Source organism: Platichthys flesus, chromosome 9 (assembly GCF_949316205.1).
Source record: "Platichthys flesus chromosome 9, fPlaFle2.1, whole genome shotgun sequence".
In the NCBI taxonomy this organism is placed as follows: Eukaryota; Metazoa; Chordata; class Actinopteri; order Pleuronectiformes; family Pleuronectidae; genus Platichthys; species Platichthys flesus.
In genome coordinates, this window is record NC_084953.1 from 15,309,238 (window position 1) to 15,336,960 (window position 27,723).

General features: G+C 41.4%; 6 protein-coding genes across 9 annotated transcripts in view; 3 read left to right on the forward strand and 3 right to left on the reverse strand.

The window, feature by feature from the left end:
- Nucleotides 1-4,843, forward strand: part of atf6 (activating transcription factor 6) — a 31,837-nt gene extending 26,994 nt beyond the window's left edge. Inside the window, exon 16 of the mRNA XM_062395351.1 lies at nucleotides 3,220-4,843. Within this exon, the coding sequence (XP_062251335.1) occupies nucleotides 3,220-3,416 (197 nt within the window). The 3' untranslated portion in view covers nucleotides 3,417-4,843. The remainder of the gene's footprint in view (nucleotides 1-3,219) is intronic.
- A 105-nt stretch (nucleotides 4,844-4,948) lies between these two features.
- Nucleotides 4,949-12,462, reverse strand: olfml2ba (olfactomedin-like 2Ba). 2 transcript variants are annotated; one of them, XM_062394682.1, is made up of 8 exons: nucleotides 12,004-12,462; nucleotides 11,606-11,869; nucleotides 11,308-11,415; nucleotides 10,421-10,576; nucleotides 8,431-8,659; nucleotides 7,336-8,310; nucleotides 6,340-6,516; nucleotides 4,949-6,245 (listed from the first exon to the last, which is right to left on the reverse strand). In XM_062394682.1, the coding sequence occupies exons 1-8, from the start codon at nucleotides 12,169-12,171 to the stop codon at nucleotides 5,632-5,634; spliced, it is 2,691 nt and encodes an 896-aa protein (XP_062250666.1). In that variant the 5' UTR covers nucleotides 12,172-12,462; the 3' UTR covers nucleotides 4,949-5,631. The 2 variants fall into 2 exon arrangements, with proteins under 2 accessions (XP_062250666.1, XP_062250665.1); XM_062394681.1 differs by having other exon boundaries at nucleotides 10,388-10,576; nucleotides 12,004-12,461.
- The window catches only part of LOC133960228 (cytochrome b-c1 complex subunit 6, mitochondrial), a 90,363-nt gene continuing 73,643 nt past the window's right edge, over nucleotides 11,004-27,723 (forward strand). Inside the window, exon 1 of the mRNA XM_062394690.1 lies at nucleotides 11,004-11,008. The gene's annotated coding sequence lies outside the window, so the exon portion shown is untranslated. The remainder of the gene's footprint in view (nucleotides 11,009-27,723) is intronic.
- Nucleotides 12,707-17,156, reverse strand: LOC133960223 (torsin-1A-interacting protein 2-like). Of its 3 annotated transcripts, none has more exons than XM_062394686.1 (9): nucleotides 17,004-17,156; nucleotides 16,544-16,649; nucleotides 16,367-16,459; nucleotides 16,188-16,268; nucleotides 15,664-15,870; nucleotides 15,479-15,559; nucleotides 14,985-15,119; nucleotides 14,659-14,823; nucleotides 12,707-14,034 (listed from the first exon to the last, which is right to left on the reverse strand). In XM_062394686.1, the coding sequence occupies exons 2-9, from the start codon at nucleotides 16,596-16,598 to the stop codon at nucleotides 13,253-13,255; spliced, it is 1,599 nt and encodes a 532-aa protein (XP_062250670.1). In that variant the 5' UTR covers nucleotides 16,599-16,649; nucleotides 17,004-17,156; the 3' UTR covers nucleotides 12,707-13,252. The 3 variants fall into 3 exon arrangements, with proteins under 3 accessions (XP_062250670.1, XP_062250668.1, XP_062250669.1); XM_062394684.1 differs by having other exon boundaries at nucleotides 16,358-16,459; XM_062394685.1 differs by lacking the exon at nucleotides 17,004-17,156 and adding an exon at nucleotides 16,764-16,918 and having other exon boundaries at nucleotides 16,358-16,459.
- Nucleotides 17,174-21,501, forward strand: LOC133960224 (torsin-1A-interacting protein 2-like). Its single transcript, XM_062394687.1, has 8 exons — nucleotides 17,174-17,362; nucleotides 17,581-17,703; nucleotides 17,784-17,975; nucleotides 18,671-18,772; nucleotides 18,864-19,007; nucleotides 19,094-19,216; nucleotides 19,302-19,355; nucleotides 19,441-21,501. The coding sequence occupies exons 1-8, from the start codon at nucleotides 17,290-17,292 to the stop codon at nucleotides 20,226-20,228; spliced, it is 1,599 nt and encodes a 532-aa protein (XP_062250671.1). The 5' UTR covers nucleotides 17,174-17,289; the 3' UTR covers nucleotides 20,229-21,501.
- On the reverse strand, nucleotides 22,484-26,917 carry LOC133960313 (putative ferric-chelate reductase 1). The gene is made up of 13 exons (XM_062394815.1): nucleotides 26,802-26,917; nucleotides 26,033-26,210; nucleotides 25,722-25,870; nucleotides 25,510-25,601; nucleotides 25,226-25,397; nucleotides 25,068-25,121; nucleotides 24,932-24,976; nucleotides 24,508-24,591; nucleotides 24,283-24,371; nucleotides 24,141-24,199; nucleotides 23,444-23,605; nucleotides 23,330-23,346; nucleotides 22,484-23,187 (listed from the first exon to the last, which is right to left on the reverse strand). The coding sequence occupies exons 2-13, from the start codon at nucleotides 26,208-26,210 to the stop codon at nucleotides 23,080-23,082; spliced, it is 1,209 nt and encodes a 402-aa protein (XP_062250799.1). The 5' UTR covers nucleotides 26,802-26,917; the 3' UTR covers nucleotides 22,484-23,079.

Genomic DNA, 27,723 nt, shown 5'->3' on the forward strand with positions numbered 1-27,723 from the left:
CAGCAATGACTTATCATCACTTTATAAACTTGATATGGTGGTCAGGAGTTACCTGGTACACATCCAGCTTATAAAGTGCTTCATTTGAAGTCGTGTTTCTATTCACTGTCCACTGGGGTAAATACAGCCAAACAAGAACAAGTTTTTTATAAATATATTTGGTTGGCCCAAGCCTGCGTTTTTTCCTCTAATTACTCTATTCTTTCTTTTTATGTCATGATATTAATTTGAAACAAAATTTGATTAATTTGGTAGTGATGGAAATAATGAGGTCACAAATACGAGTGGCGGAGTTGAGACATACGAAGGAAGCTCAGTGCAGAACCCCTTCTCCTCTGTGTCAAAGGGGGACAAATGAGGTGGTTCAGACATATAGTTAGGATGTCTCCTGGCCACCTCAACTGGGAGGAGGCACTGGTTCAGACCCAAAACCCTTAAGATGGTCTCCTACAAAGAAGGAGCTATAAAAGCGTGGCTAGGTAAAGATACGTCTGGAATGCCCTACTCGGCCAGCTACCCCCGCAACCCAAGCGCGGGTATGTAGAAGACAATGGATGGATGGATATATAAATTTGGAGTCAACACATGCAAATGGCACTGGCTCTTTTTGGGACTTCTATTTAATATTTATTTTATATCAGCTCAGTGGGTGCGCTATAGAATGAGCGTCCTGCATACAGAGTCTCGAGTCTTCCTGTAGCGGACACAGGCTCGGTTCCAGCCCGGCCCTTTGCTGTGTGTCTTCTCCAATTCTCTACCCTCATTTCACACTTACAGTCTTGTCAATAAAGGGAAAAAAATGAAACAAAAAAAATAAATAAGCTAAGTGGTTGCAATGTCAGAGCTGTTTAATTTGCACTAAACCGAATCTTCCCAGGCTTGACTCTGCAGTAATGAAAGGACCTTGAACCAAAAGGGAAGAGAGAAATGTATGATCTCATCCAGTTATATGGCGATGCACAGACAATACATTTTCCAGCTCGGCTTGAGACAGTGGCGTGGTTTGGCGTAAACATAGCGTGACCGGGAGTTAAGTCCAAATCCAGAGGACAATATCCAGAGACGTCTGTTGAATCACTGCAACGAACATCTAAAAAGTTCCAGTTTCCCTGCAGGTGCAAAGAGAGGAAGTTGAGCCGTAGATGAAGTCATACTCGTACAGCCTTACGTCTACTGAGCGCCTCAGGATGTGAACATCTGAGGAATCTTCTGGCTGTGGAGGGAGCTGTCCTATACTCCCCGTACAGTCGGATCAATTGTCTCTAAAATATACGTCCATGGAAATAGCTCAGACGGGCAGAAGATGCTGATGTGTTGCACAGGTGTTTCTGGAAAAACAGCTGCAGAATTTAAACAACTTGCTGCGCTCAGCTATTTTAAAGACGCCTACTCCTTCAGTTCTGGGTCATCTGAGGATCCACTAAAACTGACTGAGGGGTTGTGTTGGTTCTCCACATGGGGGCTGTTGTTAGCATCTCTGGTGTGCAAAAGAATATGCAGCGCTTTAGGTCAGCTGTTAAAGATATATAATTCATTAAATTGTCTTAAAACAAATGGAACTATGTTATATATTTTCTTGACATGTATACTTACTTCAACCAAAATGTTTCCAGCAATTTTCAAACCCAGAGAATTCCCCAATTTTACCAAAGGTAACAGACAGTTTCATTTTGGTCGCCTTTAATGAATCACATTTGCTTTACCGGTGACTTTACCCGTCTCTCGACCATAAAGGCAAACGACGTAGGATGAGGGAAAAGCTGTTAGCCATTCGGCTGTATTTTCCTTTCACTGTTTGTATTGTATCACGTAATAATTTAACATGATATATCATTTAATACATGACCTCATTTGTTAACATAATAATAAATAATAAACCTAATTTATGTAGCACATTACAATTACAGTTTATATTATCACATTATTGTATGATCACAACATCATCAAACTCCTTTTGATTGTTTTTGAATGAGAGTGCCCAAAGTCACATATCGAACATTTAATGTAAATACATGAGGAATCCATCCTTCAGCATGTTGACCGTAGCTGCCTCTAGCAAAGACTTTAACAAGTGTCCACTTTAAAGGCTGTTCTTCTTCCAGACAAAGTAAAGCCAGGCTGTGGGAGACCACAAGCCATGAAGCGTTCATTGTCTCAGCGCCAGCATCTTTTTCCAAACTTGAATTCCCCAAGATAAAGCCAGAGCACAGTAATGGCTTGTGTGTACGTCAAGCAGGATGTCCTTTTGAAATGAAAATTAAAAAACATTTAATCAACGATAACAACAATCTTTGTGTTTATCCTCATGCTGAACTCCATCTGCAGTCCCCTTTTGTTTTTTTTTTAATCCTGACTCATCAACATTGATCTCTGTCAGACTTTCCTCTTTCCTCCTCTGAACACAACCTAAAAAAACAAACAAAGAGAGCCTGAAGGAACCTGACTCATCATCAGTGATCGCGCTCTGTCTTTCTCTCCCCCACCATGCAAGACTCCCATATGTGCATGTCCTGCTCTTGGTTAGCGTTGTTTTGTTTATCTTCGTGTCAGAGAAATCCCATATGTGACTCACCTCTGAACTCCATCTGTAATCAAGCCTCCGCGCGTAATCGCTGCGGTTCTCAGCCCACCCCCCTCCCCCGACTCCCCCCCTCAACTGCCTCAAACAATACTCCTTTATACTCCCATGTTGCTGTCCTATCATGTCTCCTTGCTGCACGCATAATTTAAACTCTTGTTTGTGAGAAACATGATGCGGAATCGTGTTTGGAATCTTTATGTCATGTTTTTAAAATCTTTTGCTGCGATACGTGTCCACTGTTAGCGGAGCGAATAAGCAAATGAAACTGGAACAGGAATGGCTCTCAGTAGAGCGTTTACCACTGCGAAGGCCCAACACTCCCATTATATTCAATCAAGCTGCACCGCATTTCACACGCTGATGTATCCGTCCTCTAAATATGCCAGGTCATCAAGGCCCATGAATTAAACCCTGGGAAATCTATGACATTTTCAAAGATTCTGGATCCACCCCTTTGTCCAGATCCCATGTTGCTCCCTTCCACCAAGTCTCATGGAAATCCATTCAGTAGCTTTTTCCTAATCCAGCAGACAAACAAACAAACAAATAAACAAAAGGGCTGGGGTAATAACTTCTTTATTTATTCACACGTGATGCATCCATGAGTAACAACCCTTCTCTTCTTCCCGCTATCACAGACAGCGTCATCGGGGACAAAGAGTTCCAGGTAATGATGCAGATCGACTGTGAGGTAACGGACACCAGGATCCTCCACATCAGGTCTTCAACCATCCCGCCTCTGCTCCGGGTCAACCGCACCGACACGTTTTACCACCACTCCCCGACCAACAACCAGACCACGCCCCCTGTCGGCGTGCTCATGGGGTCTGCCTAGGACCACCATCAGCTCCTGCGTTACTCAGAACAATACAACAGAAATACACAAACACAAACACAAGAGACAACCTCAGTTTTTAGTTGATATTTTTTTTATAATTCTGGTGTGTTACCACTGACTTTGTGTTTGTGATGTGGCTGTGAGTGAAAGTGCTCTGCAGAAATCCCCTCATCGTTAGGTAGCTTGAAGATTGTCCGCAGCTGTCAGCACCTTTATTTGGACCGGCATCCAGAGGTAGTCTGAAACAGGGTCCAAGCAGACGCTGGGGGAATTGTTTAGCGGCAGGGGGCAGAGAATTGAACCTTGAGTCACCCCCATCATAACACAACCACTTACCATAGCAGCTCTTCTGAATTCTGATCTAGTTCCTCTCTCTTAATTTCAGGACAGAGCAGAGAAAAACCATTGATGTAAAGCAGGGGTTTACTGTTCAGAAGCACAACAGCGTCCGTGTTTATATCTCGGCTAAATATGAGTCCTGCAATCATCTCTCTTACTCACGTGTTGTCTTTGTAACTCTCTAAATAAAGTCAATTAGGTGAAATAGGGAGAGATGACAGGTGAATACCATGTGGCACCAGAGGCAATCAGTAAACTCAGGAAGTCCGGTGATCACGGAGAGCTTACCGAACCACAAACTGCTATTTGTTGGTCTCCAGGCGGCGGTCTTCTCTTTTTAACAGCGTATCAATGAAGAATCACACTTTTCAATTTTGGAGTCTTTGCACTGTGCTTCACTTATACAATTTTTTTTTTTTTTTTTTTTTTTATAAATGCCCACTTGTACCAAACATACACAAAGACTTTTCCATCCATGGGCTAATTGCAATTTTATGTTTTGCTCTTGATCCTAATATATTGAAATTCCTAGTTAAAAATGTGTGTGGGGTAATGGAAGATTGGAAGTAATAATTTCTAGTATACAATTGCACTGTTAATGCAGCGCCTGGGGTTTTCAGTTCTGATATTAAATTATTTTTATATGTCTGCCACCTTGTTTCGACTACCTGTAGTTTGGGGCAATATTTAAGTAAATGAGATCATAAGAAATTCTAATTAGTAGAAATACTCCTGGTCAGTTTGTCTGTTTTGATAAATCAACATACTTTACTTCTGAGACCAGATTGTATGTATTTTAGCCACAGGATTGTACAGATGGTTAAGCTTTAGCTCAGCAGATGCCCATAAAAATTGTTCAAGAAAAAAAGATTTTGTTGTTTTAAGACCAGATCTGTGTGTGAATTCTGTTTTTTCCCTTTTGGTTTTTCAATCGCTTTCAATATATTTGATTTCCACTTTGTTTTTACTGCATCCAGAACGAACTACCATTAGAAGATGAGAGAACAAAAAGATTGTGAGGTTTTGCTTTTTGTATTCTATTATGTGTGTAAACCAAAATAAACACTGGATTTTCTCTCACCTTATCTGTGTGTCCCGCTTTCGGCTCTTTGGGTGAAATCCTTTTCCTCCATTACTATTTTTCCATTCAACAATTGACTTTATTTTCGTAAGTTCAAGGCTTGAACAGTCCTGCTCTGTACATCTTTATTTGTCTTTTCCTGCTGTCTTGGATCTACCCGTCAGTCCCTCAGTGCTATGAACACTCACATGCTATAATCTAAACCACTTTAACAAACAAAGAAAAAAAGTTTCTTAAGCATTTCCAAACTTTATTGCGGTCTCCTGGAAGCAGTCTGATATGGAGGGAGTAAGTGCTGTTCACAAGACAAAGGACCTGTGTCAAATGATGGAAAGAAAAACGTGATATAGAGTAAGGTATACAAAAATAGAAAGAAATGAATTTGTCCACAGAAGTTTGGGGATTTGTTCAAAGAAAAAACGTTTAAGAATTAGTTTTTTTAAGTGAATTGCTTTGACCCAATTAGTCATTGACTCATTCTGACACCTCTACATTCATGGATCTCTAAGGGCTGTGTCTTTTTTACAGCATTATAGTAAATAGAGTACAACTTGATCTGTTGACTGAGGCAAATCTTTCATCTTTTTCAGGTAAAACTTTAAACATTCTTGATATGAACAAAGCAATTGAATCACATTATACTGAAGTGTATAGAAGCCTTTCAAACGTCTGTCTGGGACAAGACTGTATTTACATTTGGCCCCTGTCTTTTCCTCACTGAAGGCAATGTGGACTGATCTACAATCCATTTAAATCATATAATTCACTTTAAAAATAACTTTAAAACCCCTACTAAGGGTCGACATAAGCAAACGTAATGTTGTACGTGACTTGGTGTCCATTGTCCCATGCATAGAGCAGGCCCTCTCTGGGATTGTAGTCAATCTGCGTGGTGTAGGTGTAGCTGTTGATGAAGGGCATTCTGGGAATCATCTGAGTGTTTGTGTGCGTGTCGAAGGCGTACTCCAGGTTGGCCTCTCTTCTGTTGTTGCTGTCAACAGCGTAGAGGACGCCGCACACAAGGAAGCAGTTGCCATAGCGGTTCCTCCTGAACCCGGTCCTCCAGGTGGTCTCCCTCTGCATGCTGAGATCTGAGGGGTCCAGTCGACTCAGGACGATCACCTCCTGCAGGAAGCCTTCGTCGTCCAGCGCCGGGTAGATGATCCACAGGCCGCTCTCATCCACGGAGAAGTCGATGTCTGAGTGACTGCGCCACTCCCACGGCGACGAGGACTCCTCGACCAGGGCGTCGTGCAGCATGGTCCAGGAGGACACGTAGCGCTGCCGCAGGTCATACTTGATGATGTCACGGGAGAAGGCCCGGTTGTAGAAGAAGGCTCCGTCGTAGACCACATGGCCTGTGCCGATCCAGTTGTAAGGAAGCTTGTAGGAGTTGGTGAAACGACCTAGAGAGGATTAAGTGGAGTGGAGAGCCATGAGATTTATTAAAAAGCAAAAAGCAAAAACAACTGAGTGGAGGCTACGACTACTGGTTCTCACCTTGTTTAAAAACCTCCATGTTGCGGAACTCGAGGAGGTTGTTTCCATAAAAGAAGTTTGTGACATAAATTTTGTTATTGTCAGACTTCGGATCCTTCATCCACGCCCCCTCGGTCTTGCCATAGGTGTTGTGAGTGACCGGCTCGGAGATCGTTGCCAAAGTGTCCTTACACTCCCCTGTGGAAACACAGAAAGACCCAGAGAGCATGAGCGAGGTCAAAGAGGCAGTTTAACATCATCATCCAGACCTACGTCAAAGAGCCTGAACATAATTAGAAGCTTTTGTTTGGAACAGCTGGAATCAGGGTGAGGTTGTGACAGAGGAGAGTCACTGAATTTACTCACAGAACAATTTATTTGTTATATGCTTCAGACACATTTTATGAAACTCTGAAAATAATGACTGCATGATGTCAGTCTTTTCCATTGGGTGTTACGAACTGGTTACAGCGGATCACAGGTTCTGTTGTTTTTAGGGAGGGGGGGGGGATTTTTTTTTGCCACACAAGCTGCATGGCTTGAGGGATGGATGGATTGCCAGGAAATTTGGTACAGATATCCGCGATGCCAAGAGAATGGAGCCTGCTGACTTTGGCAAGCCTCATACTTCTCCCATTGAGCACAATCATTGGGTTGATTTTAAACAGTCCGTACAGTAGAAGCTAGAGTCAGTAGAGATCTGGGGATGGAGCCACTATAACGAGGTCCTATCTTTATACCCTTGAATAATCGTGAGTCAGTGTTTGCTCTCAATCGTGATGTTTCACTCTGTATTTAAAGAACCAAATGACTAAATTAAAACCACTGGAGACTTTAAAAAACACCAGTGTAATAAGAACTACCTATAGCTTTTTAGCATGTCCCTACAATAATAACCTCTCATTCAGCTTTTTGTAGTGGGTAATGTTTCCTTGTGTATTCAATGAAGGACAGTGAATACAAATACAAATAAATGAATAGAAAAACTAGACTTTAACATCTAAACATTTATTTTACCAGGTTTTGTTGACGTCGATTCCTCATGTCTTTGCATTAGTTCATCTAATCCCTGTCTTTTCTCCTCCCCCTCTTCCTCCTCCCAGCTGATTTTGTATCTCTGCTTCACTTGGGGAGCCTGACTGGTGGTAGTGGTGGTCCTGGTGGTCCTGGTGGCTGTAGCAGACATAGTTGTAGGGGTGGTGAATGGCTGAGTGGTCGGTCTCTGTGTAGTAGGAGGCAAAGTTGTATCTGTGAAGAAGGTGGGTTTGATTTCTTCCTCTGGAGTAATGAAAGTAGCTGCTGTGGAAGATTCCGTGGGATGTACTGGCGCCGAGGTCACGGCAGCGTGGGTTGTGATGGAGCTTGAGGAGGTTGATGCCTCTGTAGTTGGATTCGGTGAACGTGTACTTGGAATAGCTGCCGTGCTGCCTGGTACAGTTTTCATTTGCTCTTTCAGTTTCAGGATAGACGTTGTCATCATGGTGGCTGCGGTACGTCTTGTGAGTGGGATTTCCTTGAGAGATGTTTTTTCAGAGGGGTGGGTTGGGATCATTGTTGTTGCCGTTGTTTCCTTGGTAGTGATGCTTGGACGGGTACCTGCTGGTTCATCCATTAAGGGGTTTGATGACTGAGTGATTCCAGCCCTGACTCTTTGGGTAGTCCGAGCTGTAGTCTCTGTGGTCCTGGTGTTTCGTGTGGCAGTGGATGGTGCAGACGTGACACTTCTCCTCTTGGAGGTCACAATCTTTGCTTCTGCAGAATGATGTGATGTGCTTTGGAAGGTACCGAGGGAGTCTGACGTTTCTGACCTCGACTCCTTTGGTTTTGTTGATTGGCTTGACTTCTCGGAACCATGCAAAGGAGGGGTTGTCTTTGGTCGTAATGATCTTGGTCCCGGCCTTGTTCTGGGCCCAGGGACTTTGTGCTGGAGAAGATTCTCCTCAATGAAGATGTTCATTGGGCCATCACCACTGAAACCATGATACTCAAAAACTGAGGAGAGAAGGGAAAATGTGCAGTTACGGGTTTTTAGCTTTATATAAGAATAAAAGCTACCTGATTGGTCAGTTGATTGATCTGTAAAGTAACGTTGCTAGCAGTCCTTGTACTCACAGTTCTCTCCTGGTTCCCCGTCGTCTGCCACCATTGGATCCGGCTCAGATTTATAAAAAGTCATTCCTCTGATGATCATGCCGTTGGGACCAACTTTCGTCACCTGAGAAGCCTCCTTGTTAGCCGGGCTTTTGGGAGTCACCTCCGGTTTCATCTCGATGATCTGAGCAGAACCATCTGTCTGCTGGAAGGACAAACTTTCCCCAATAAACTTCTCCTCATACTTTCCCTGTTAGTGGACAGAAAGACAGGCAAAGAACATAAACCATATTATTATGATAATATTATATGGACAATGCACTTTTGGCTCAATGATTGTATTTAAGAAGCGCTGACAGGAAATTATATAATCTTTGCAATAATGGACATCCAACTGTGGAACATAAACATAAACAACATTTCTTTATTTTATCTTTGGACATATTATTTTATGTCTATGAGTAATGAGCTGTTGTGTACACTCAGTGATATCACAACAACAAATGACAATAATAAACGCAGCCGGACAGTCTGATGGGCCGTAAACAAACCAACTAATTATCTGAACAATTCTATTTTGAAGTACTCCCAAAAATGAGTACATCCAAAATGTAAATATAATGATGCTTCACTGTGAAGGAAACTTACGACAATAGCAAGAGCTGTAAGTCATAGTTCAACCAAAGTCAGTCTGCAAACAGTGATTCATGTTAATAATACACATTTTGGTCATATTTTTACCATATACCTTCTGTTATTTCTTCGGATAGGTTGGGTTAATCCAGGGTTTGTTTAAAACAATAAAGATAATCTTACTGTATGTGTTTATTGTACTGTTTGAACATGTAACCTCATTCACAGAAAGTGTGACCTAAGTTGCAATTAAACAGAATCACCCTTTGACGGAGAGGAATTTTAAATAAAATAGTTATAGTTTTCATTAATAACTCTTTTAAGACCTCTTACAAGTTTTCTTAACTTGGTGATTGACTTGGATTCAGCTCAGGTCCACCCTCCACTACACTGCACATTATCTCCAGTTAATTTAGAAAATGTCATGGACGAGGGCCCGTGTTCCAGTCACTGGTCTGAGGTCTGTTATCGTCCACTGGACAGCCAGACCTTCCAATGACCTCAGTGACTCTTATACACATTCTTGGTATTCAATCAGGCAGAAAATGATTTTATAAAGGAATTTGTCAGTGTTCCTTTTTTTAAGGAACATCAAGAGTTAATAACACTTTAACAGCGTTAATCCAAATTAACAACAGCTTTTAATGAAGAGGATCTGATCAGGACCAAATCGTCATCTTATCAAAAATAGGTTCATTGGCTTTTATAAGTTATTAATTCATTCAACAATTACATCAAAGGAACATAGTGTTTGTTGGTTTACATGGGCAATTACCTCACAAGTCCAAGGCAAAGTTATTGTTAAAGACACAGTCATTATTTATTATTTATTTGTTTAATATGCAGCAATTTTTTATATTCTGTGAAGTCACAGAATTTATTTAAGAGAAAATACCTCAGGAAATGTGTATTTATAGTTAGAAGTACTAACAGTCTGAAACTGTCAATATCTACTTTAATAGTATTTAAGTACTTGTCTGGCTAGAGGTAATAACCCCAGAGTGACAGTGAACCTGTTACAAGTTTATTTTTGGTTTTTATACTTATATATAAATAACAAGTGAGTATTTTCTAATAGTATATTGTTATTGCTTATGCAATTAATCGTTTTTGTATTTTGCATCACTAATTACCAAACAAATAAAGGTAAATGTTAAATCATTACACCTATGTGTTATTTCATGACACTAACTAAAGCAAATAATTGCTTTAAGCACCACTAATTGTGTAATTATGTTATTATAGCACAGTAAAATAACCCCCAGTGTTCAAACATTTCCCTCTATGCTACTGACCCCCGCCGAGAGTGAGCCCTGTGATGTAACTGATGAGATGTCACACTCACCTCTGGCCTCTGATAGGCTGCTGCTCCACTGACCTCATTGAGTTTCTTCTTGTCCTGATGCTGAGGAGGAGGAGGAGGAAGAGGAGGAGGAGGTAGAGTCGTGGTGGGTGGGCTCTCAGTCACATTTGCATCAATAGGAGGACTCCCCTTGGGCTTCACCTCATCTGTGGTGTTGTTCACAGACACCACCTTCGTGCAGCCATGGACAAATGAAGACGTTAACAGAAAGTGGGCAGCACTCGTCAGTTGCCGTAGTCACTGACAGGAGGAGGAACAATAATCAAATGGAGCAACTTCTATTCTAAGTCATGATGAACCTTTCAGACCTTATGACGAGTCACAGAAGGAGAAGAGCAGGTTTTTTCTAATTGAATTAACAATCACTGTTTTATTCAAGTGTCCCAGATAGTCATGACACTGTGTAAGTGCCCGTAAAATACCAGGGTCCTCAGACAACAGCAGCTGAGTAGAATTCAGTCAACATTCATCAACTCCACCAACAACGTTATGTTTTCATCACTGTTTGTTAGCTGGATTACACAAAAAATAATAATTCATGGTGAGTTAGGGTAACCTAGGCATTATATAAAGTGTGCTATAGAGTGCTACTCTCAGCTCTGACCCTCATTCCAGGTCAAGTCCCTGTCTATAAATCTATGTGTTTACATGGTCACATTATGGGGACTTTTCTTCCTTAAATGGACATAAAGCCAATACCCATAATGTAAATCATTACATTTTAAGGTGAGGACATGTTTTAAGGTTAGGCTTATTGTAACTGTGTGTGTGTGTGTGTGTGTGTGTGCGTGTGTGTATGTGTGTGTGTGTGTGTGTGTGTGTGTGTGTGTGTGTGTGTGTGTGTGTGTGTGTGTGTGTGTGTGTGTGTGTGTGTGTGTGTGTGTGTGCGTTTGTAACTATACTTTTTCGATGTGTTCCACACGATCCAGGAGCTTATTGGTGACGGAGTGCAGCTTCAGCAGATCCATGCCGTAGAAGGAGCCCTCCAGCAGCTCCAGGATGGTGGACAACTAAAAATGACCAAGTGGAATCCATCAGAGGGGGTTCACCAACACACAGGCTACCGTGCGTAACCTTCTCTGAAGTTGATTAAACATGACAGCCATGCCCCCAGTGGTCCAAACCTCTTCAGAAACCCCGCGGACCTGAGCAGCTGATTGGTAGTGTGTGTATGGAACTCAGGACAGGTTGGCTATTCACCTTGACATTCTCCTTCCCAGCTTCCCTGAGTTGCTTCAGCCTGAACTCTCCCTCGCACGGGTTGACCGCCGACGGAGGAGCGATGCAGGCGCACTTACACTCGGGTCCAGATGTGATGGTCTCCACGGTGAAGAAGTCCTGCGCCGTGGCGCTGCCTTCTTCTATCCGCTGACAGGCGCTCCGGCTCAGGGGTCTGACAACACATTTACACCGACAGTCAGAGCCTTCCGAGAGGGCTTTCACTTTGTCATAATCACCCAGCAGCTACGAAGAGAAGAGCAAGCATGTAGTTTCCACCACGCTCAATCAGAATTTGACTTTTTTTACGCACAAACATGATGGAATGTGCGTAAAAGAAATGATGCAGAGGAATGAGGAAAGTGGAGATGTGCTCCTACCTTCGAGAGGATGCTCTCCTGACCGTCGATCTCCTCCTGCAGCCGGTCTTCCTGCTCCAAGTCGCTGGCATCGTGTGACCTGTGATCTGCAGCCAGGGTCTGAGGCGCTGCCAGGCTCCGCGGGTAAAACGCACCGCACACCGCGATGACAAGGCACAACTCAAACATGGTGTGAAGCTCGCAGTGTCACCGGTTATAGTTGAGCTTCCAGGAAGGTTTCATAGCTCCAGACGCAGAGATGTGTGCATCCAAAATGTCCCCAGACGAGAAGAATTACGCATCATTGCGTCCTCCCTGTCATCTTCATCACTCGGTCGCAGTGAATGCGGGCTGATGCGTGCTCCCCGTGAGAGAGCAGCCGGCATCTGGTGCTGGAGCAGCGCTGACAAGAGGCGGACCTCATCACACCGAGGAGGTGGTGATCTGCTCCCTAACCCGTCTCAAACTTTCTGCAACTCAGTTCTCATGAGTTTAGTTTGCATTGTAAATCTGGTTCTGATCTTATTTTATCTTTCCAGATTTCACTTGCTTCTTACGTCTCAAAGTCATATTTCTTGTTTTTTTTATTTTTGCAGCCTGATGTACTTTCATTTGATGTTCAGGGATGTTTAGGCTGTTGCAACAGACTGCTCTCAGCTGCAGGGAGTTGCTGCCCTCTACCTGCAGCAAGGCAACAACACACTTTAAATGAAAAATCAAGCGATATGGGAACTTGAGTTTATTTGTACTGTAAGGCACGTTTCATACTGTACTTATTTCTCTCTTATGAGCATACATATACAAACATTGCACATGAAATGTTTAAAGACAAAAAAAAACTGTCATAAAAACCAACCCTGTGTTGAGATACCAAATTAATAGTTGTGTGGTGTTTTTTGTTTGTTTGACATGACAAAACAAGTCCCATTATACAACTTTTAACAATGACACACATTGCAGTGGTTATCATACAAGTTGTTCATACACTGTAAAATCCTCATAACTCCCACGATTAGATCTATAATTACATTTATTCAAAAACTAATAAAGTGCCACAGTGTTTTATCAAACTTTCAATTAATATCAGAAAATATCCCGTAATTATCTTAAGTGTCTTGATTTTTCTACAGGATGCCTTCATCTGAAGTGAGCTTCATTACAAAAAGAAACCTTTGGGTATTTAAAACGACTGTACAGACTCCACAATGACCAGAGTCCTCCAGTGCCCGACCTGATACAGTTGCATTAGTATTGTATTTGGAGTTAAAGTTCAAATGTGATTGATAATCTGGCATCCTTCATGTTCTATCCTGTGCTCTGCTGCCACCGGGAGGATAAGGTGAGAAATGCGGCTCCACAGTCCACCGTACTTATCAATGTCCATCCTGTCAAAAGACACTGGGTGATCATGAGAGAGGAACTTCTTCTTGAGGTGGTCGTCCACCATCTCCTCCACAGCATTCAAATGAAGTTTGGCATGAATCTCCTCTTCTTCCTCCAGCAGCACTGTGAAGATCAGAGAAGACTCCTTGTAGGCAGCGTTCTCGTGGTCACAGTAGCGATAGAAAATGAGAGTGGATCCTGGAGGCAGCTCCTCGAAGCGGTGGATGATGGCCACAGGTTTGTCCCCCTCGAAAGCCCTTTGCAGCTTCCGATCGATGTCCAGTTTGACCTGGTCGCTGTCCTGGCTGGCTTCGCTGCTTCCATTGATTTGCAGGTAGGAGGCATTGAGCGCCGAAGATAGTGAGGAGGCCAGGCCCTGAGCCAGGCAGTGCATTGTCCTCTCTGCTCTGAGGCCGGCCGTCAGGATGAGACTCACTGGCGCTGTGGGGTAGGCGGTGTGGAGGTGCCTCAGCAGGTGGATCCTGCTCCTTTTCCAGAGCTCTGCACGCTGGTTAGGGAACTGAGCCTTCACTTTTTCAATTTGCCTGAGGAAGACGTCTACCTTGCTTTCCTCACGTGGAGTCTCAGGGGGGCTGGAGGGCCTCAGGTTAATGGCAAGAAGAGCAGCTACTACAACAACTGCCACTGCTGTCAGAACCCACACATTATCTATGGAAAGAGTAATTCACAAGTTATTTTCTGCTTCTAAATATTGAGCATCAAATACTACATAAAACACACAATGTTAAAGCATCTATTATTTGCAACAATCATCAAGATAGTCTAATAATCATCCAGGGTTCTTGCAACAGATTTAAGGGAAAATGTTATGCTTTTAAAGAGCTTTTAAATGTAATTGAAGACCCCCAAAATGTAGAGACAATTTATTTGATAGAGAAGAGAATTTATCTAAATCTATTAATAAGCTAAATAAGGTATCAGAATAATAACATTGAATGAGGGTAACATTGTAACACCTCCTGACCGAGTTCTCAAAATATGAGAACATAAGAAGAACTGATTTTAAAATAATTCTAGTTTACACACACACACTGACTCATTTTTTAATTTTAGTTGTTTGATTCTGTTAAGAAACTACTCTGTTGAATAATACACATTCTACAGCTGACATGGAGAGACGTTACTGTCAGGCATTACAGGGCTCGTTGCAGTTCCATAGCTGAGCCCCGCTTTCCAAGACTTGGAACTGTGTGGCGCTGTTGCGTTCTCTTCCCAAATGAATACTGACTAGTCTTAAGAAGATAAACAATAAGGGAAAAGTCACAAGATTACCCCGAAGAATTCCGATGTAGTCTGTAGCTGGGCGTTCAACACTCTCCAGAGAAACTGACTTGATGGTTTCAACAGGTATTCTCTGCTTATGCATCTCTTTCTCTGCTTCTTTCGTGTGCAACCTTTCCAGTTCAGGGGAATCATGCTCTGGACTTCTTCCATGATCTAAGCAGTGAGGGATCACAGGTTAACATAAACTTAAAGGAAAAGAAAATGGCATCCAGGTGGTTAACCCTGCCTGTTGTGTTGGGACAAAGAGAAGCTCAGTATTCCAAAACAAAGTGAAACATTAGCAAAATGTCAGAAAGGATAAAAGTCCAACTCACCCCCTGCAGCTTCATTTTCGATGTCTTCATCATCATGTGGATGAACACCAGGTCCATCTGATTGGTCAGCGTTCACTGGATCCAGGGCTGGTGAGCTGGTCTCGTCAGGTGCGTTCTCCTCAGTGAGGTCTTCCCCTGTAAAATAATAAGAAACAAATTGTAATGTCTATCTCAGATTTGACATAAGGCCAGAACGATTTGTTTTTCTTTAATTTACTGTATAACAAGTCAGGTACATAAGTTTTCATGGCAACACCCCAAAACAGAAAGCAGTACTATTTTGTTTGTCTTCAACACCATGGGGTTGTACATCAGGTCCTCTTCAATAAAGCTCTCAATCATTGCACAGTCCTCACACCACAATCTCTGCCCTGGCCCGGGTTTATACAGTTAACACCTGAATCATTTGTTTGATTTCTTGCTGCAGATGAATGCTTCTTTAAGAAAGATTATTTGACAGAAATCAAAACACAGATATCAACCCAATTACTTACTTTTATCATCAGCCTGCACTGTGGGCTCTCTGTTTGTCGATTCATTAGTGTCGTCTTTAGTCTCTTCATTTGTTTGTGCGGCTGTGGAAGTACAGTGATGTTAGATGAGACAGAGGCCATACTTGATTAGTATAGTAGATGCAGACACACATTTATTAAGACACACTGACTGAATTACTATTCACCTGGCTTGGTTATGTTGTCATCCGAGTCTTCCGTCACGATGTTGCGTTCCTGATGTAAGGAATTTGTATCGTCTTTTGGTTTGTCTTGATCTTGATGTGGAAGTACATCAGGTCCACCTGTGAATCCATCTGATTGGTCAGTGTTTACTGGATCCAGGGCTGGTGAGCTGGTCTCCTCAGGTGCTTTCTTCTCAGTGAGCTCTTCCCCTGTAAAATAAGAATAATTTTATTGCATGTCTATTCCAGATTTGACATATGGCCAGAATGATTTATTTTTCTTTAATTAATATATAACAAGTCAGGTACAGAAGTTTTCATGGCAACACCGCAAAACAGAAAGCAATGATATTTTGTTTGTCTTCTACACCATGGGGTTGTACATCAGGTCCACTTCAGTAAAGCCCTGGCTCCAGTTAATACAATTAACACCTGAATCACTTTTTGGATTTCTCGCTGCAGATGAAGGATTATTTATGAAAAATTATTGACAGAAATCAAACACAGATATCCACCTGTTTACTTACTTTTATCATCAGCCTGCACTGTGGGCTCTTTGTTTGCGGGTTCATTAGTGTCGTCTTTAGTCTCTTCATTTGTGTGTGCGGCTGTAGAAGAACGGTGATGTTACATGAGACAGAGGCCATATTTGATTAGTATAGTAGATGCAGACACACATTTATTAAGACACACTGACTGGAGTTACCTGGCTTGGTTATGTTGTCATCCAAGTCTTCCTTCACGATGTTGTTTTCCTGATTGACCACAGGTAAGGGATTTCTATCGTCTTTCGGTTTTTCTGTGAGACAAAGAAGAAAATGTCACTAATTTACGACACTGATGTGAACGTGTTGTAAGTATGCTGATCCAACATGGTCGATACCTGTGTCAGGGACTGATTGGAGCTGCTGGCTGGTCTCCGTCTCCTGCTCTGCCATTTCTTTGAGAAGGGACACGTCACTCTCAATGGTTGACTGCAGTCTTCAGAGCTGCGTGACATAAGTGGGAGTTTTGATGAAATACAACTCCACTGATTCTCTCACCCGTTCAAAGTCCGAACCAAGCTACGAGGGAAGCGCCTTCATGTGAACATGCTGACTCACATTTCCCTTTAACACGGTCTCCTCTGGTCATCCACTGAGAATCATTTGAAGAAGATAAACATGCTAAACAAATCATGCTCAGTCTCAAAATAAAACACATTGAATTAGCTGTGTGAGCCATGCAAGTATCTAGCTAGCTGTAGATTAGCTAACTTGCTAGCGGCTAACTATAATAATTATAAAGAGCCATTACTTTGCAGAGCTACGGTTTAAATCTGTGAAGCCCGCGATTAAACCTACTTTTGTTTGCAACGTCATACCAGACGAGCCAAAGATCACATTGCCATGGAAAAGGACCCGCGAACCATTTCCTTATGGCTTCTGTGTTCCTGTATTGCACTGACAGCGCCAACCCGCTCTGGCGGAACCTTCGGCGGGGCTCTTGTTTCTACGGAGATCATTTCCGGTGATCAGTGGCGTACGCTTTCAAAATCTCTTCCTCCATAAACACAGGAAATGCCCGTCGTGTTATTTCATTAATGTTTTATTTGTGTGAGTGCGTCGCCCAGTTCAGCTGTAATCATAGATGGAGTCCAAGGATTCTGAAAGCAACGCGTCTCGGTCCCTGAGGCGATCTACGCGGCAGTCATCCTCTAAAGGTGAGCACACGCTCCGCTGTGACAGCTAGCTAGCTTAGCCCGCGAAGCTAGCTAACTATAGCCCACCAAAGTTTAAGACCATCACCCATTGGAGTTCTGCTCCGAGTCGTGTTAGCTGCTTTTATTGCTGTAGACTTTGGCTCCTTTGCACTTTTATTCACCCTGTAATGCTTCCGGACGCCCTCACGTCAAAGTGTGTCTTACTGTTTCCTCCGCAGCGCTGGGTTTTGAACCGACCCCCAGGGGTCCGCTGAAGAGGACCAAGAGGGGCTCAGGGAGACCGGGTCCTGCTGCAGCAGTCAATGGGTCCGGAGATCAGGAGAATGGCTCTGAGGATGAAGGTGAGATGCTCCACTTGGAAGTGACAGTGACAGTGAATCCACAGTCCGCCTAACGCTAACCCCCGACCCCTCCTCCACAGAGTCCCCGGGCAAGAAGAGCCGGCTGGAGACTGGAGGACCAGCGGGATGTGATGATGATGGTGGTGTTGATGATGGGACCGAGATGGATGTCCAGGAGTCAGCTGGAGATCTGAAGAATAACCAGGAGCAGGAAACAGTCGCTTACAATCAGGAATCTTCTCATGGCACTTGTCCATCTAAACTCTACCAAGGTCCGGGCTCTGTCATACATCTTTTATGTATTTACTTTGTTTTCATTTCACTCAACATAAATCGGAATGGAACGCTCAATGTAACTCAATTTAGGTGACCTATTTCTATTAATAATACTAAAGAGTTAATGGAACATATATTAGTCATCAGAATCAATATACAAGCAATTTTTCTTGGTGTTTGGTGCATTCCAAACTCAAAGTAGAGCAATAGAGGGACATTTAGAAGTAAGTCATTTAGTGCAAAACTGTACAGTGAAATGAAATAAATGTAAAATTTACTATATAACAACAGAATAATTGCAACATTTTATATATCATGCAGAAAATTTTCCAGGTATGGAGGTAGTAGATGGAGTGTGTTTATGATTATTTAATCACGTCTCTGTTGAATTTCCTATTGTGACGCGTTCTTTTTAACTTTGAAACTCTCAGAATCAGAATCAGAATTCTTTTTATTGCCTTGTATATTTTCACTGTGTGAAAAGTTGCCCACCCCAAATTTTGAATTACTCCCCCAATCTAAGCAGACGTGGCATCTTAATGTCTTGGCCTACTTTGCTCTCTGGTCACTTTACAATTAACATAGTTAGACACCTCTTACCTTTTATTTTCACACGACTCAGCGGCATCAAATCTGATGAGAAGCGGTTGGATGTTTGAAGTCATTAAGGTTTTCACTCTGTTTAAAACAGGTACCATTGGAGATGTGAATTTACACCCTCGTGTAGTGTTACACGAATACCGCCGACCCCAGGTTGCAAGTGAAGAGGCAGACTTGTTGGAAACCAAAAGAGGTATGAAACGGCCCTAGATTTCTTATACATGGTAAATATTGTATTTTGGGTGAATAATACAGTTGGCCTGACCGGATTTGTTTGTGTTCAGTAAACTCATCAACCAAAGGACCGGCAGCCCCCACCAAGTCTGCTGTGCAACACAGATCATTGGTGAACAGCCATGATGTGCCCACTACCACGACCAGCATGGCTGAGTACAAGAAAAGGATGGAGGCCATTGCCAAGACAGCTGGTATTTTTAATCAAGAAAAGATTACACTGAACTCACGTTCTGATGACTTTCAATTTCTACAGTAATTAATTCTTCCTCATCTATAGCTATTCCCACAGTTAACGACGTGAGCCCAGGCGTTTACCCGTCATCAGAGAAATCCATGTCAGTGCATCAACGTTTGAGACACATTCCAATTCAAAAAGAATCGGTAAAGCCCAAGAAAAAAGGTAATGCGTCTTTAACAGAATTTTACAGTCTTGACAAAATCTAACATGGCTGTGAAACTTATTTAAATGAGATTTTCTCTTGTAGGAGGGAAAAAGAAAACAGAAGTCATCAAGAAAAGCTCCAGAAATTCTTCTCAGGGTAATTATAATATCTTTACGCTCAAAGATACTTGTTTTTCTTATGACATTAATTTCTATACAATAACTGAATTGTGTCCTTTCAGGTTGCATGTGGTATTTCTGGTGTTTGGTTGGCCTGGTGCTGCTTGGTACTGTCGCCTTCCTGGCATTCAAGAAATTCCCTATCCTCAGAATGGTCGCAGACCTAAAAGGTCATATATCCAGGGCTGATGAGCCAGATGTGTTTGCTGATCAGTTGTCTCTTCTCGAGGCTCAATTCCCCAGTCAGCGTCCAGAGTTGTGGAAAAGGAGCATGATACACCTGGGGAAGCACCTGAGAACAGCCCAGCCCACAGAGCCGGTGAGTCTGATTTTCACCGCTGGCCGCAGTGCTGAGAGGACGCTGCACTGCCTCGCTCAGGGCCTGGCCTCCGCCTTCTCGTCTGTCAACAAAACCTCCGTCCTCCAAATCGATGGAGCCAGCAAAGCCAGTCAGGCCAGCGATGAAGTGAAGCTGGCCATTGACAGCCAACTGAAGGAGGCCTTTGAAGGTGATAAACCGGTGGCAATCATCCATCGCTTTGAAGAGCTACCTCCAAGCTCTACCCTAATTTTTTACCGCTACTGTGACCACGAGAATGCCGCGTACAAGCAGGTGTTCTTGTTGTTTACTGTGCTGCTACCTCAGGACGAGGTTAGCAGTGAGCAGAGTCTGAAGGATGTGGACGAGATGGTGCAAGACTATCTAAAGGAGAGGCTGGTGGGCTCCAGCAACCAAACCTCCTTCAATGAGATGGACAATAACAAGTACGGTGGCCTGTGGAGCCGCATCTCGCACCTTGTTTTGCCTGTAGTGTCTGAGAAGGAAGTAGAGAAGAGAGGATGCTCGTAAACCACGCTGGCTTCTCTGAAGAAACCAGGATACCACTCTGGGCCAGCCTGACACTTTTTGGCACAGTGCAGAAGCTAGGAAACAAACGTAAAATGGAAGTATAATGTGTGTGCTGTGATAATTCACATATAGACTTGATTTGAAAGAGTTGAAAATGGTATTAATCTCTCTCTGTCAGAGATAAAATTGTACTTAAGCTGCTGTCCTATGTGTGATCAGTTTAACTGCTTCCGAGATGCTCAGCGCAGTTTTTAATTAAATGTGTTTACTTGTGCAGGCTTTGCATCAGGCTGAATCAAATGGTGTTGAATCATCATTCCACTTCAAACAGGGGAATTTGGTCCATTTCTCCCGTAGATTTAACATATAACAAGATGCAAAGCACTTTCTTCAATTGAATTTCCATGTCCAACCCATAGATTGAATATAAAGATGAACAAAGTGTCTCCCCTTCTTCTCACTAACCAGATTGAAGCCAAAACTTCCCGGATATGAACGTGGCCATCTTGTGACTCAGTTGTCTGATGCTAGAATAGTGGACTTGATTGACAGTCCAGACTATTAAAACCAAACTGTCACCATCTTTGCAAACAGTCCATGGTCCAAGCCAAAAGCGTTAAGGTTAAATGGTGAAGAATTACACTGGGTCCTCCTGTTAAAGTTAACTTTTTTTTAACTCATATTTCTTGTCTTTACCAAATCTCAGAGACAACTGATGACATGCTTTATATTTCTGTCTAATGTGTGCATCCCTTCTTTTAATTATCTTGTGCACACAACTGGAATGGATTTGCACTGAAAAGGTTTTTCATTTACTAGCCCTCAAATCGAGAGTACTGGCTTTTAAAAAGATACAACTTTTATATCTTTTGTTTTTGTTGAATTTGTATATATGTTGTTTGACTTTTTTAGATTGGATATCTATATATATGTATATAGGATTTAAAAAGGTCTGTTTTACCACCAAAATGTAGTTATGTTGTAAAAACACAGGTTTTTTGAATTTGTACAAATATTTTGACAGAATATCACAATGTGCCTTAAATACTGACATGGAGATGATTAGACTCATCAGTCATCTGACTCTGACACTCTTTGACGACAACTTCTGAACTCAAACAAGCATTTTTGTTGATTTCTTTCTTTAATTTGTTCTAATTTGCATCATTGTGTTCTTACTTGATATAACTCATTCCTCTTATTCTGTTATTCTGAGATGTTGCCCATATATAGACCTGGATATTTTCAATAAAGACTATTTTGGTACCTGAAAGAGTTAATTGTCCAACCTGCTGTTGTCCTTTGTGTCTTTGGCAGTGTTAAGTTTAGCACACATGAAGTGAAAATAAAAGTCTAGAGTCTGTATTGTTCTGAGACATTCCATTCAGAAGCAGGATGAGTCATCAGCCTGGAGATGGGCATAGGTCAAATGTTCTCATTTCCAAAGAATCATAAAAAATAAATGATTTACAAATCATGTCCAGGAAGTAACAAGACTGTGGGCAATGATCTGTAGACATTGCTTTTAAAATACGCCGACAACAACTCTTATTTACCAGTGACCTCTTTTTAATTCTAATGGGTCCAGAACAATGAGTGAAGTGAGATAAAGTTGTTATAATTCAGGGCTTCATCAGAGGGAAGATGTTAAAAATGAAAAATATCACCAGCCATGCATTTTAAGTTGAATGACATGTAGAAGATTACAGTCCTAGTTTTCTTTCTGGATCTTAGATATTGTTTTCATGCACCCAGATCAAGTTCCTGCTTTTCTGCATGACATTGAGCTTCGTGTTGAGACAAACTTTGCTACATTAATTAACAGATAGCTGTGTAAAACTGTGGATTTACTTTCCCCAGGAAGTATTTTACTTACATTTAAATTTAAATTGAACATAACCCCCAAATGCAGACACAGATAAAAATTAGCAGTGATGTTGAAGGGGTTGAACAGATTTAAGCATATCATACTATTACTTCCCTGTGACGCATTCTTTGAAACTTGGAAAAACTCTCAACACTAGGTCCACTGTATGAAACTTGCCCACCCCAAACTTCCAATTGCCCCCTCGATCTGAGCATCGAGGGGGCCTGATCTCTGCCATGTTTCAGTTCACCGTACTGCAGGAAGGGTCACTCTCCCTTGCTTCCACCATGTCCTTGTGGACCTCCTGGGTTAGACGCCTGAAATAGCTGAGGTCATGAACTTATCAATAACATGTCTTATAAGTGCTGATAATATAAATATAAAGATAGATAGATAGATGTACTTTATTGATCCTTTTATCGAGAAATTATAACATTACAGCTGCATGTCAAGGGCATTACACATAGATCGATAAACAAAATACTAAATACAAAATACAACATAAGAGACAAGCATGTAAAATTGTAATAGTTGTTTGCAATGGTAAAGTTAGGAAAATGATTATGAATATAAGATTTGGAGTAAAGTCTCCCTCATAAGAACTGGTTGGATGGTGTTGAACGCACTGGAAATATCTAAGAATGTGATCGATAATATGAGAACATGTAATAAATATGAAAATCCTATATGTTATTTATAAATGTGCTGTATTTTAAACTCAAGAGGAATCACCCATGAAAACAGTTTTACATGATCAACATTCATTTTTATGACCTTTACAAAAGCCAACATTAGTAGAAAACCTGAACATTTGTGACAAATAAATATAAAATGCATAAAACTGAAAGTTTATTACACTTATTTACTGTTCCCCAATTTATATTTTTTACTTTCATGCTTCTTACCAAAACATATTCCTTATGTGTATGTGGGAACCTAATATAATTAGAATCAGATTTTCGAGTATATCTGGGATCTTTTTTTCTAACACGTAGCTATCCCGACCATGATAGCTACAGTGAAGGAAATGGTTCCAACGACGATGATCACCGGAACACCAATAACGCTCATCCTAGCTGCACAGATGTTCCACTGAAATCAAGAGGTACAATGGTTAAAAACAGACACAAGTATTTTCAACATAATGTCCAATCTCCTATGATAGTTATCCCGACAAACACAAAATGTTCAAATAAAAAATGTGCGATATTGCCAGAATGTGCCAGGATCTCACCCCTTCATTTTGTTCCCCTGTAACAGAAAACATAGATTGATTCAAAAAAATTATCTATACCGTATTACCTGCATGGTATTAGATACAAACAGTGTTATACTTCGAGTCACTCACATTTTTCAAGTTTCCTCAGTATTGTTTTTCTGAATATGATAGCCCAGGCAATGAACAGGTAAATCCACAGTGTGTATGTGATCAACACTATTAGAGGCCAAGACACCATCCAGGTCAGCCCACAGCCGTCAAGCTTCAAAACACCAACATACATGATGGCAACTGTGTGTAAAAAAAAATGAATCAGTGACAAAAAATACAAATCTGAGCAATAAACAGGCAGTGGCACCTTTCTGAAGAGCTGTGACATTGTGTAAACGGTCTCTCGCCATGTTGAGGTAGAATACGTGTGTGTCTGGGAAAATGTAAGCTTGCAGTTCTACAGGTATTTGTGTATTGGAATGTTTTTGGGTCTGGAACAGTACTATATAAGATAAATAGCCTTAATTTGTTTTAAAGGGGCAGGCAGGCGAAACCATAGACTGTATGTAAAGATGGACGATATGACAGCCCTACACAAGTGAAGCCAAAGCTTCTCACTAACTCCCCCTGGTGGATAGCTGCCGTGTAGATCATAAACCCTGCCTCCTCCACGTTAGCAGATTGGACACAGTCCAAACATAAAAGATATCAAAGTGGTGCCAATCTTCTCATCTAAGTCCTGGCCAGAACACAGGTAAGCACATTCTCCAAAATGTCACCATATTGCCTCGTGGGACAAAATTCATAAAGTGTAGAATCAAATGAGTTTCCTTACTTGTAAAAATCACCTGGAGTAGAGAACACACTGTCACAGCAATGTCGCATTTCCATTTTCTTCTACAGAAGAAACAAATTGTAAGTGTTCACCTAAAGATCAGGTCAAAGAAGGAAGAAGGAAGAAGAGATGTTGAACTTACTGTAAGTCCCATATTAATGGCAGGGAGGCGATTGTGAGCTCTATTAAGTTGATCACTGACACAACACACACAAAAGCTGCGAGAGTGACCTAAATACATACACACACATACAAACACACACACAGAAAACGTACACAGAAAAAGAGAAAGACAATAAAAAAAAACTTACAAGAGTTCAGTAAGAATGTGAATAATAGATATTGTGCTACAGTATTTATTACTCACATCATAAAATTCCCCAACAAAAATCAAGACCAGGGCTGCTATTTCAACTCCTGCACAAAACACACTGCTCGATATGATAAACCACTGCAAGAGAAATAACATTTAAAACTTAACAGTCAATTATGAGTGCTCATTTATTTTTCTGTTTGTAATGGCACAAATACACAATCCCAGGATACTGAGCCCAAATATGTATATAGCATGAAGGTTCACAATACTTCTTGCGTTTTTTCTAAATTTAAAGAATATGCACAACATTTACTAAAACATTTAATAGTATTTATGACTGCAAAAGTCATACAATATGTTAGTTAGAGGTATAGTATACCATCTTGCCATGTCTGTGATTTGATCTACGACCTGAAGATGTAGGATGAGGAGACTGAGAAGCAGTAACTATGACAACAAAAGCTCCACAGCTTACCTTATCTATAGCAAGACAGATGTAGCCGTCGAGGAGGATGACCATCTGAAGAGAAAAACGACGAGGGAGCAGTTCAAGTACTGTCTGATTGGATAATTGGGTAACTGTAAACTGAGTGAGTTTATAAAGATCATACCATAATCAATATCTCAACAAAACAGTTGGTGCACATCAATATAATACTTCCTTCCTGGAGAAAAAAGGGGAAAAATTAACTTTTTTTGGAACAGATATCTGCATGTTGCACTGGATGTTAATGCTTGTAAGGTTGAGAATTAAACAGCTCATACGTGCCTCCCGAGTCAGTGAGTGTTGACGGTTTGCATTATTATTTGTTGTAGTAGTCATCTTTGTAGTAATTGTTCCAGTAGGACTTGGCTGTGTAGTACTCAACTCATTACCTGCAGAGGTGACAATCACATCCACTCGGTCCCAGAATGTCAAAGCATTCTGAAGAAATGTGGCTCTGAAACAAATCGAACAAATCAAATTCCTTCTGTAAGTCAAACTGAGCTGCTCAATTTTGAACTTAGATATTTTGGAAATCGGTCAAATAGTACAAATACATTAAAAGTAACCTGAAAGCAATGTCCAGATCAGCTCCCTGCGCTGTCCAGTTAACCTTGATCAAAGTCTTTTCTCGATTGCTTGCTTGAATAACAGACGAGTTCTGAGGAGAGTTGGAAAAGTAAAGCAAACGTCAGAGAAATAATAGAAGGTTTAGACCAGGATTACACACTTAAAGTGCATTGACTGCCTTTGATAATAATTAAATGAAATATGTACTTACTTCTAACCCATTGCATTTCATGAGTTGAGTGTGTATCGGATTAAGTATTATAAATTTGCCAACAGGCACTCCTTCGTCCACCGTCCCTCTCTCCCGGGCCTCCAACATAAATCCCTGGAATTTTGTGGATGACTTGCTTTTAAGAATAACTGAAAAACAATTAGTAGTATTAATCCTGGTGAAGGCAGAGGAACAGCAAGTCAAGACAGAGCTAGTAATAACCTTAGCAGAATCAAGGTATTGACCACTGCAGCAAAGATTGACAGTGATAAACAAACACCCAGGATAAAGGGAAGTCACAGTCTCTGTACCTGTTATTGGCTCGTCATCGTTGCCTTGTTCGTACTGTATCTCAAACGGTGGTTTAGTGGTCTGAGGAGAAGCTCCATGCTTTGGTAACATTGACCCGCACGACTCTGGGAAGGGTTTACTTGCATACCCGAGCACCATGGTGATGAAGTTAAGGCCGATCAAAACGCACAACCACATCTGTTTAATAATTTTTAAATCATTATTTAGCCTTCCTCATTAATATACAGTCACTGAAGATCTACTTCCTCAATCTGAAATACTGCCACAGTGATAAAATACAAAAATAACCTATTTAACCTCTTACTATTATTCAATTATCATCAATAATACTATGATATTTATATTATTAGAAATGTTATGTTTTATTAATTCAATTATTAAATTCATTAACATTTATTTGCATGGCGCCATAAATCAGAGCATATTTTATGTAGAGGCCCTTAACAAACACTAAAGTCGAGACTTGAATAATGACTTAAATACTATTAATTATTAATTATTGCTTTATTTATTCTGGGAGAAGTCCCCCTCTCATCCATGTACAGCAATTGTTTGATCACAAATCACTCTCACTTCCTGAATCAGTTAAGGTAAGAAACGTGTGTATTTTGGAAAAGTTTGGTATTTAAACTTAAGTAGACTTACACGCAAATAGCATCATTCTCCAAGACTGATTCATTCAAATTCACACATGGAATCAGGGCACAGTGAGACTTCAACTGCAAATGGCTAAATACACAATGACAATGACAAGTTTGTTCCTCTTACCTTAAAATGAAGTGTTTTTACACAACATCCAGTATCATCAAACCTCAGGTTGAGATGTCAACCTACAACCTCGGACTCTCACTGACAACAAGGAAGAATATATGTTTATGTCTCTTCAAGGAAAACAGAATGAAGTGCACCTCACATGACGAGGAAATCAGAGAGGGCGGGGACAAAGTAGCAGTTTATAGTCTTAACTCTGATAAGAGCTGGTGTGTTGTTATGCTGGTTGCCCAACAGGAGTTTCGGTATTCGCTAGTACTCATGACAGTCCATATCCTGAGTCCTGTTTCAACAAGCAGATTTGATAGCAGATAATATGATATGATGGGACTTTTTTCAGGAAAGTTATTATCATAGCACAGGAAATCTGTACGTCAGTGGACTCCGACACACTCGGAGTCCACTGTCCATTACATTACATTACATTTCCTTTAGCTGATGCTTTTATCCAAAGCGACTTACAAGTGCATTCAACCATAAGGGTAATGGTAAATGGTAAATGGTTTTGTATTTATATAGCGCTTTTCTAGTCTTGATGACCAGCGCTTTACAGTACAGTTTTACATTCACCCATTCACACACACATTCATACAGTGCATCTATTCGCAGCACTTTGTTGTTCTATGGGGGGCCATTCAGGGTTCAGCATCTTGCCCAAGGGCACTTAGGCATGCAGATGGGTCAGACTGGGGATCGAACCGCCGACCTTCAGGTTGGAGGACGACCGCTCTAGCCCTCAGCCACAGCCGCCCGGGTATAAACCCACAACAACAGGAATCAAGAAAGTAGCTTCTGTGAAGAACAGAGCTTCTCTTTCAAGCTTCTCCTTCCTCTTCTCATTCCTGATCACATCAACTAGAAATGAATATCTCATCAATACGTGTTATTGACTTGACTTCTTCCCCGGGTCCCTTTGCCT

Bases quoted from the DNA above. Each gene is read 5' to 3' on its own strand.
- olfml2ba (XM_062394681.1), bottom strand. From the start codon at position 12,171: ATGTTTGAGTTGTGCCTTGTCATCGCGGTGTGCGGTGCGTTTTACCCG. The intron at 8,660-10,387 runs GTGAGTGTGACA...GTCCACTAACAG, and splicing joins CAGCCTATCAGAGGCCAGAG to GGAAAGTATGAGGAGAAGTT. The intron at 6,246-6,339 runs GTGAGAACCAGT...AATCCTCTCTAG, and splicing joins CATGGAGGTTTTTAAACAAG to GTCGTTTCACCAACTCCTAC.
- LOC133960223 (XM_062394684.1), bottom strand. From the start codon at position 16,598: ATGGCAGAGCAGGAGACGGAGACCAGCCAGCAGCTCCAATCAGTCCCT. The intron at 15,871-16,187 runs GTAAGTAAACAG...CTTATTTTACAG, and splicing joins AGTGCAGGCTGATGATAAAA to GGGAAGAGCTCACTGAGAAG. The intron at 15,560-15,663 runs GTGAATAGTAAT...GTACTTCCACAG, and splicing joins TGACAACATAACCAAGCCAG to CCGCACAAACAAATGAAGAG.
- LOC133960224 (XM_062394687.1), top strand. From the start codon at position 17,290: ATGGAGTCCAAGGATTCTGAAAGCAACGCGTCTCGGTCCCTGAGGCGA. The intron at 17,363-17,580 runs GTGAGCACACGC...TTTCCTCCGCAG, and splicing joins GCGGCAGTCATCCTCTAAAG to CGCTGGGTTTTGAACCGACC. The intron at 19,356-19,440 runs GTAATTATAATA...GTGTCCTTTCAG, and splicing joins CTCCAGAAATTCTTCTCAGG to GTTGCATGTGGTATTTCTGG.
- LOC133960313 (XM_062394815.1), bottom strand. From the start codon at position 26,210: ATGTGGTTGTGCGTTTTGATCGGCCTTAACTTCATCACCATGGTGCTC. The intron at 25,122-25,225 runs GCACGTATGAGC...TTTTTTCTCCAG, and splicing joins AACACTCACTGACTCGGGAG to GAAGGAAGTATTATATTGAT. The intron at 24,592-24,931 runs GTAAGCTGTGGA...TTTCTCTTGCAG, and splicing joins TCTGTCTTGCTATAGATAAG to TGGTTTATCATATCGAGCAG.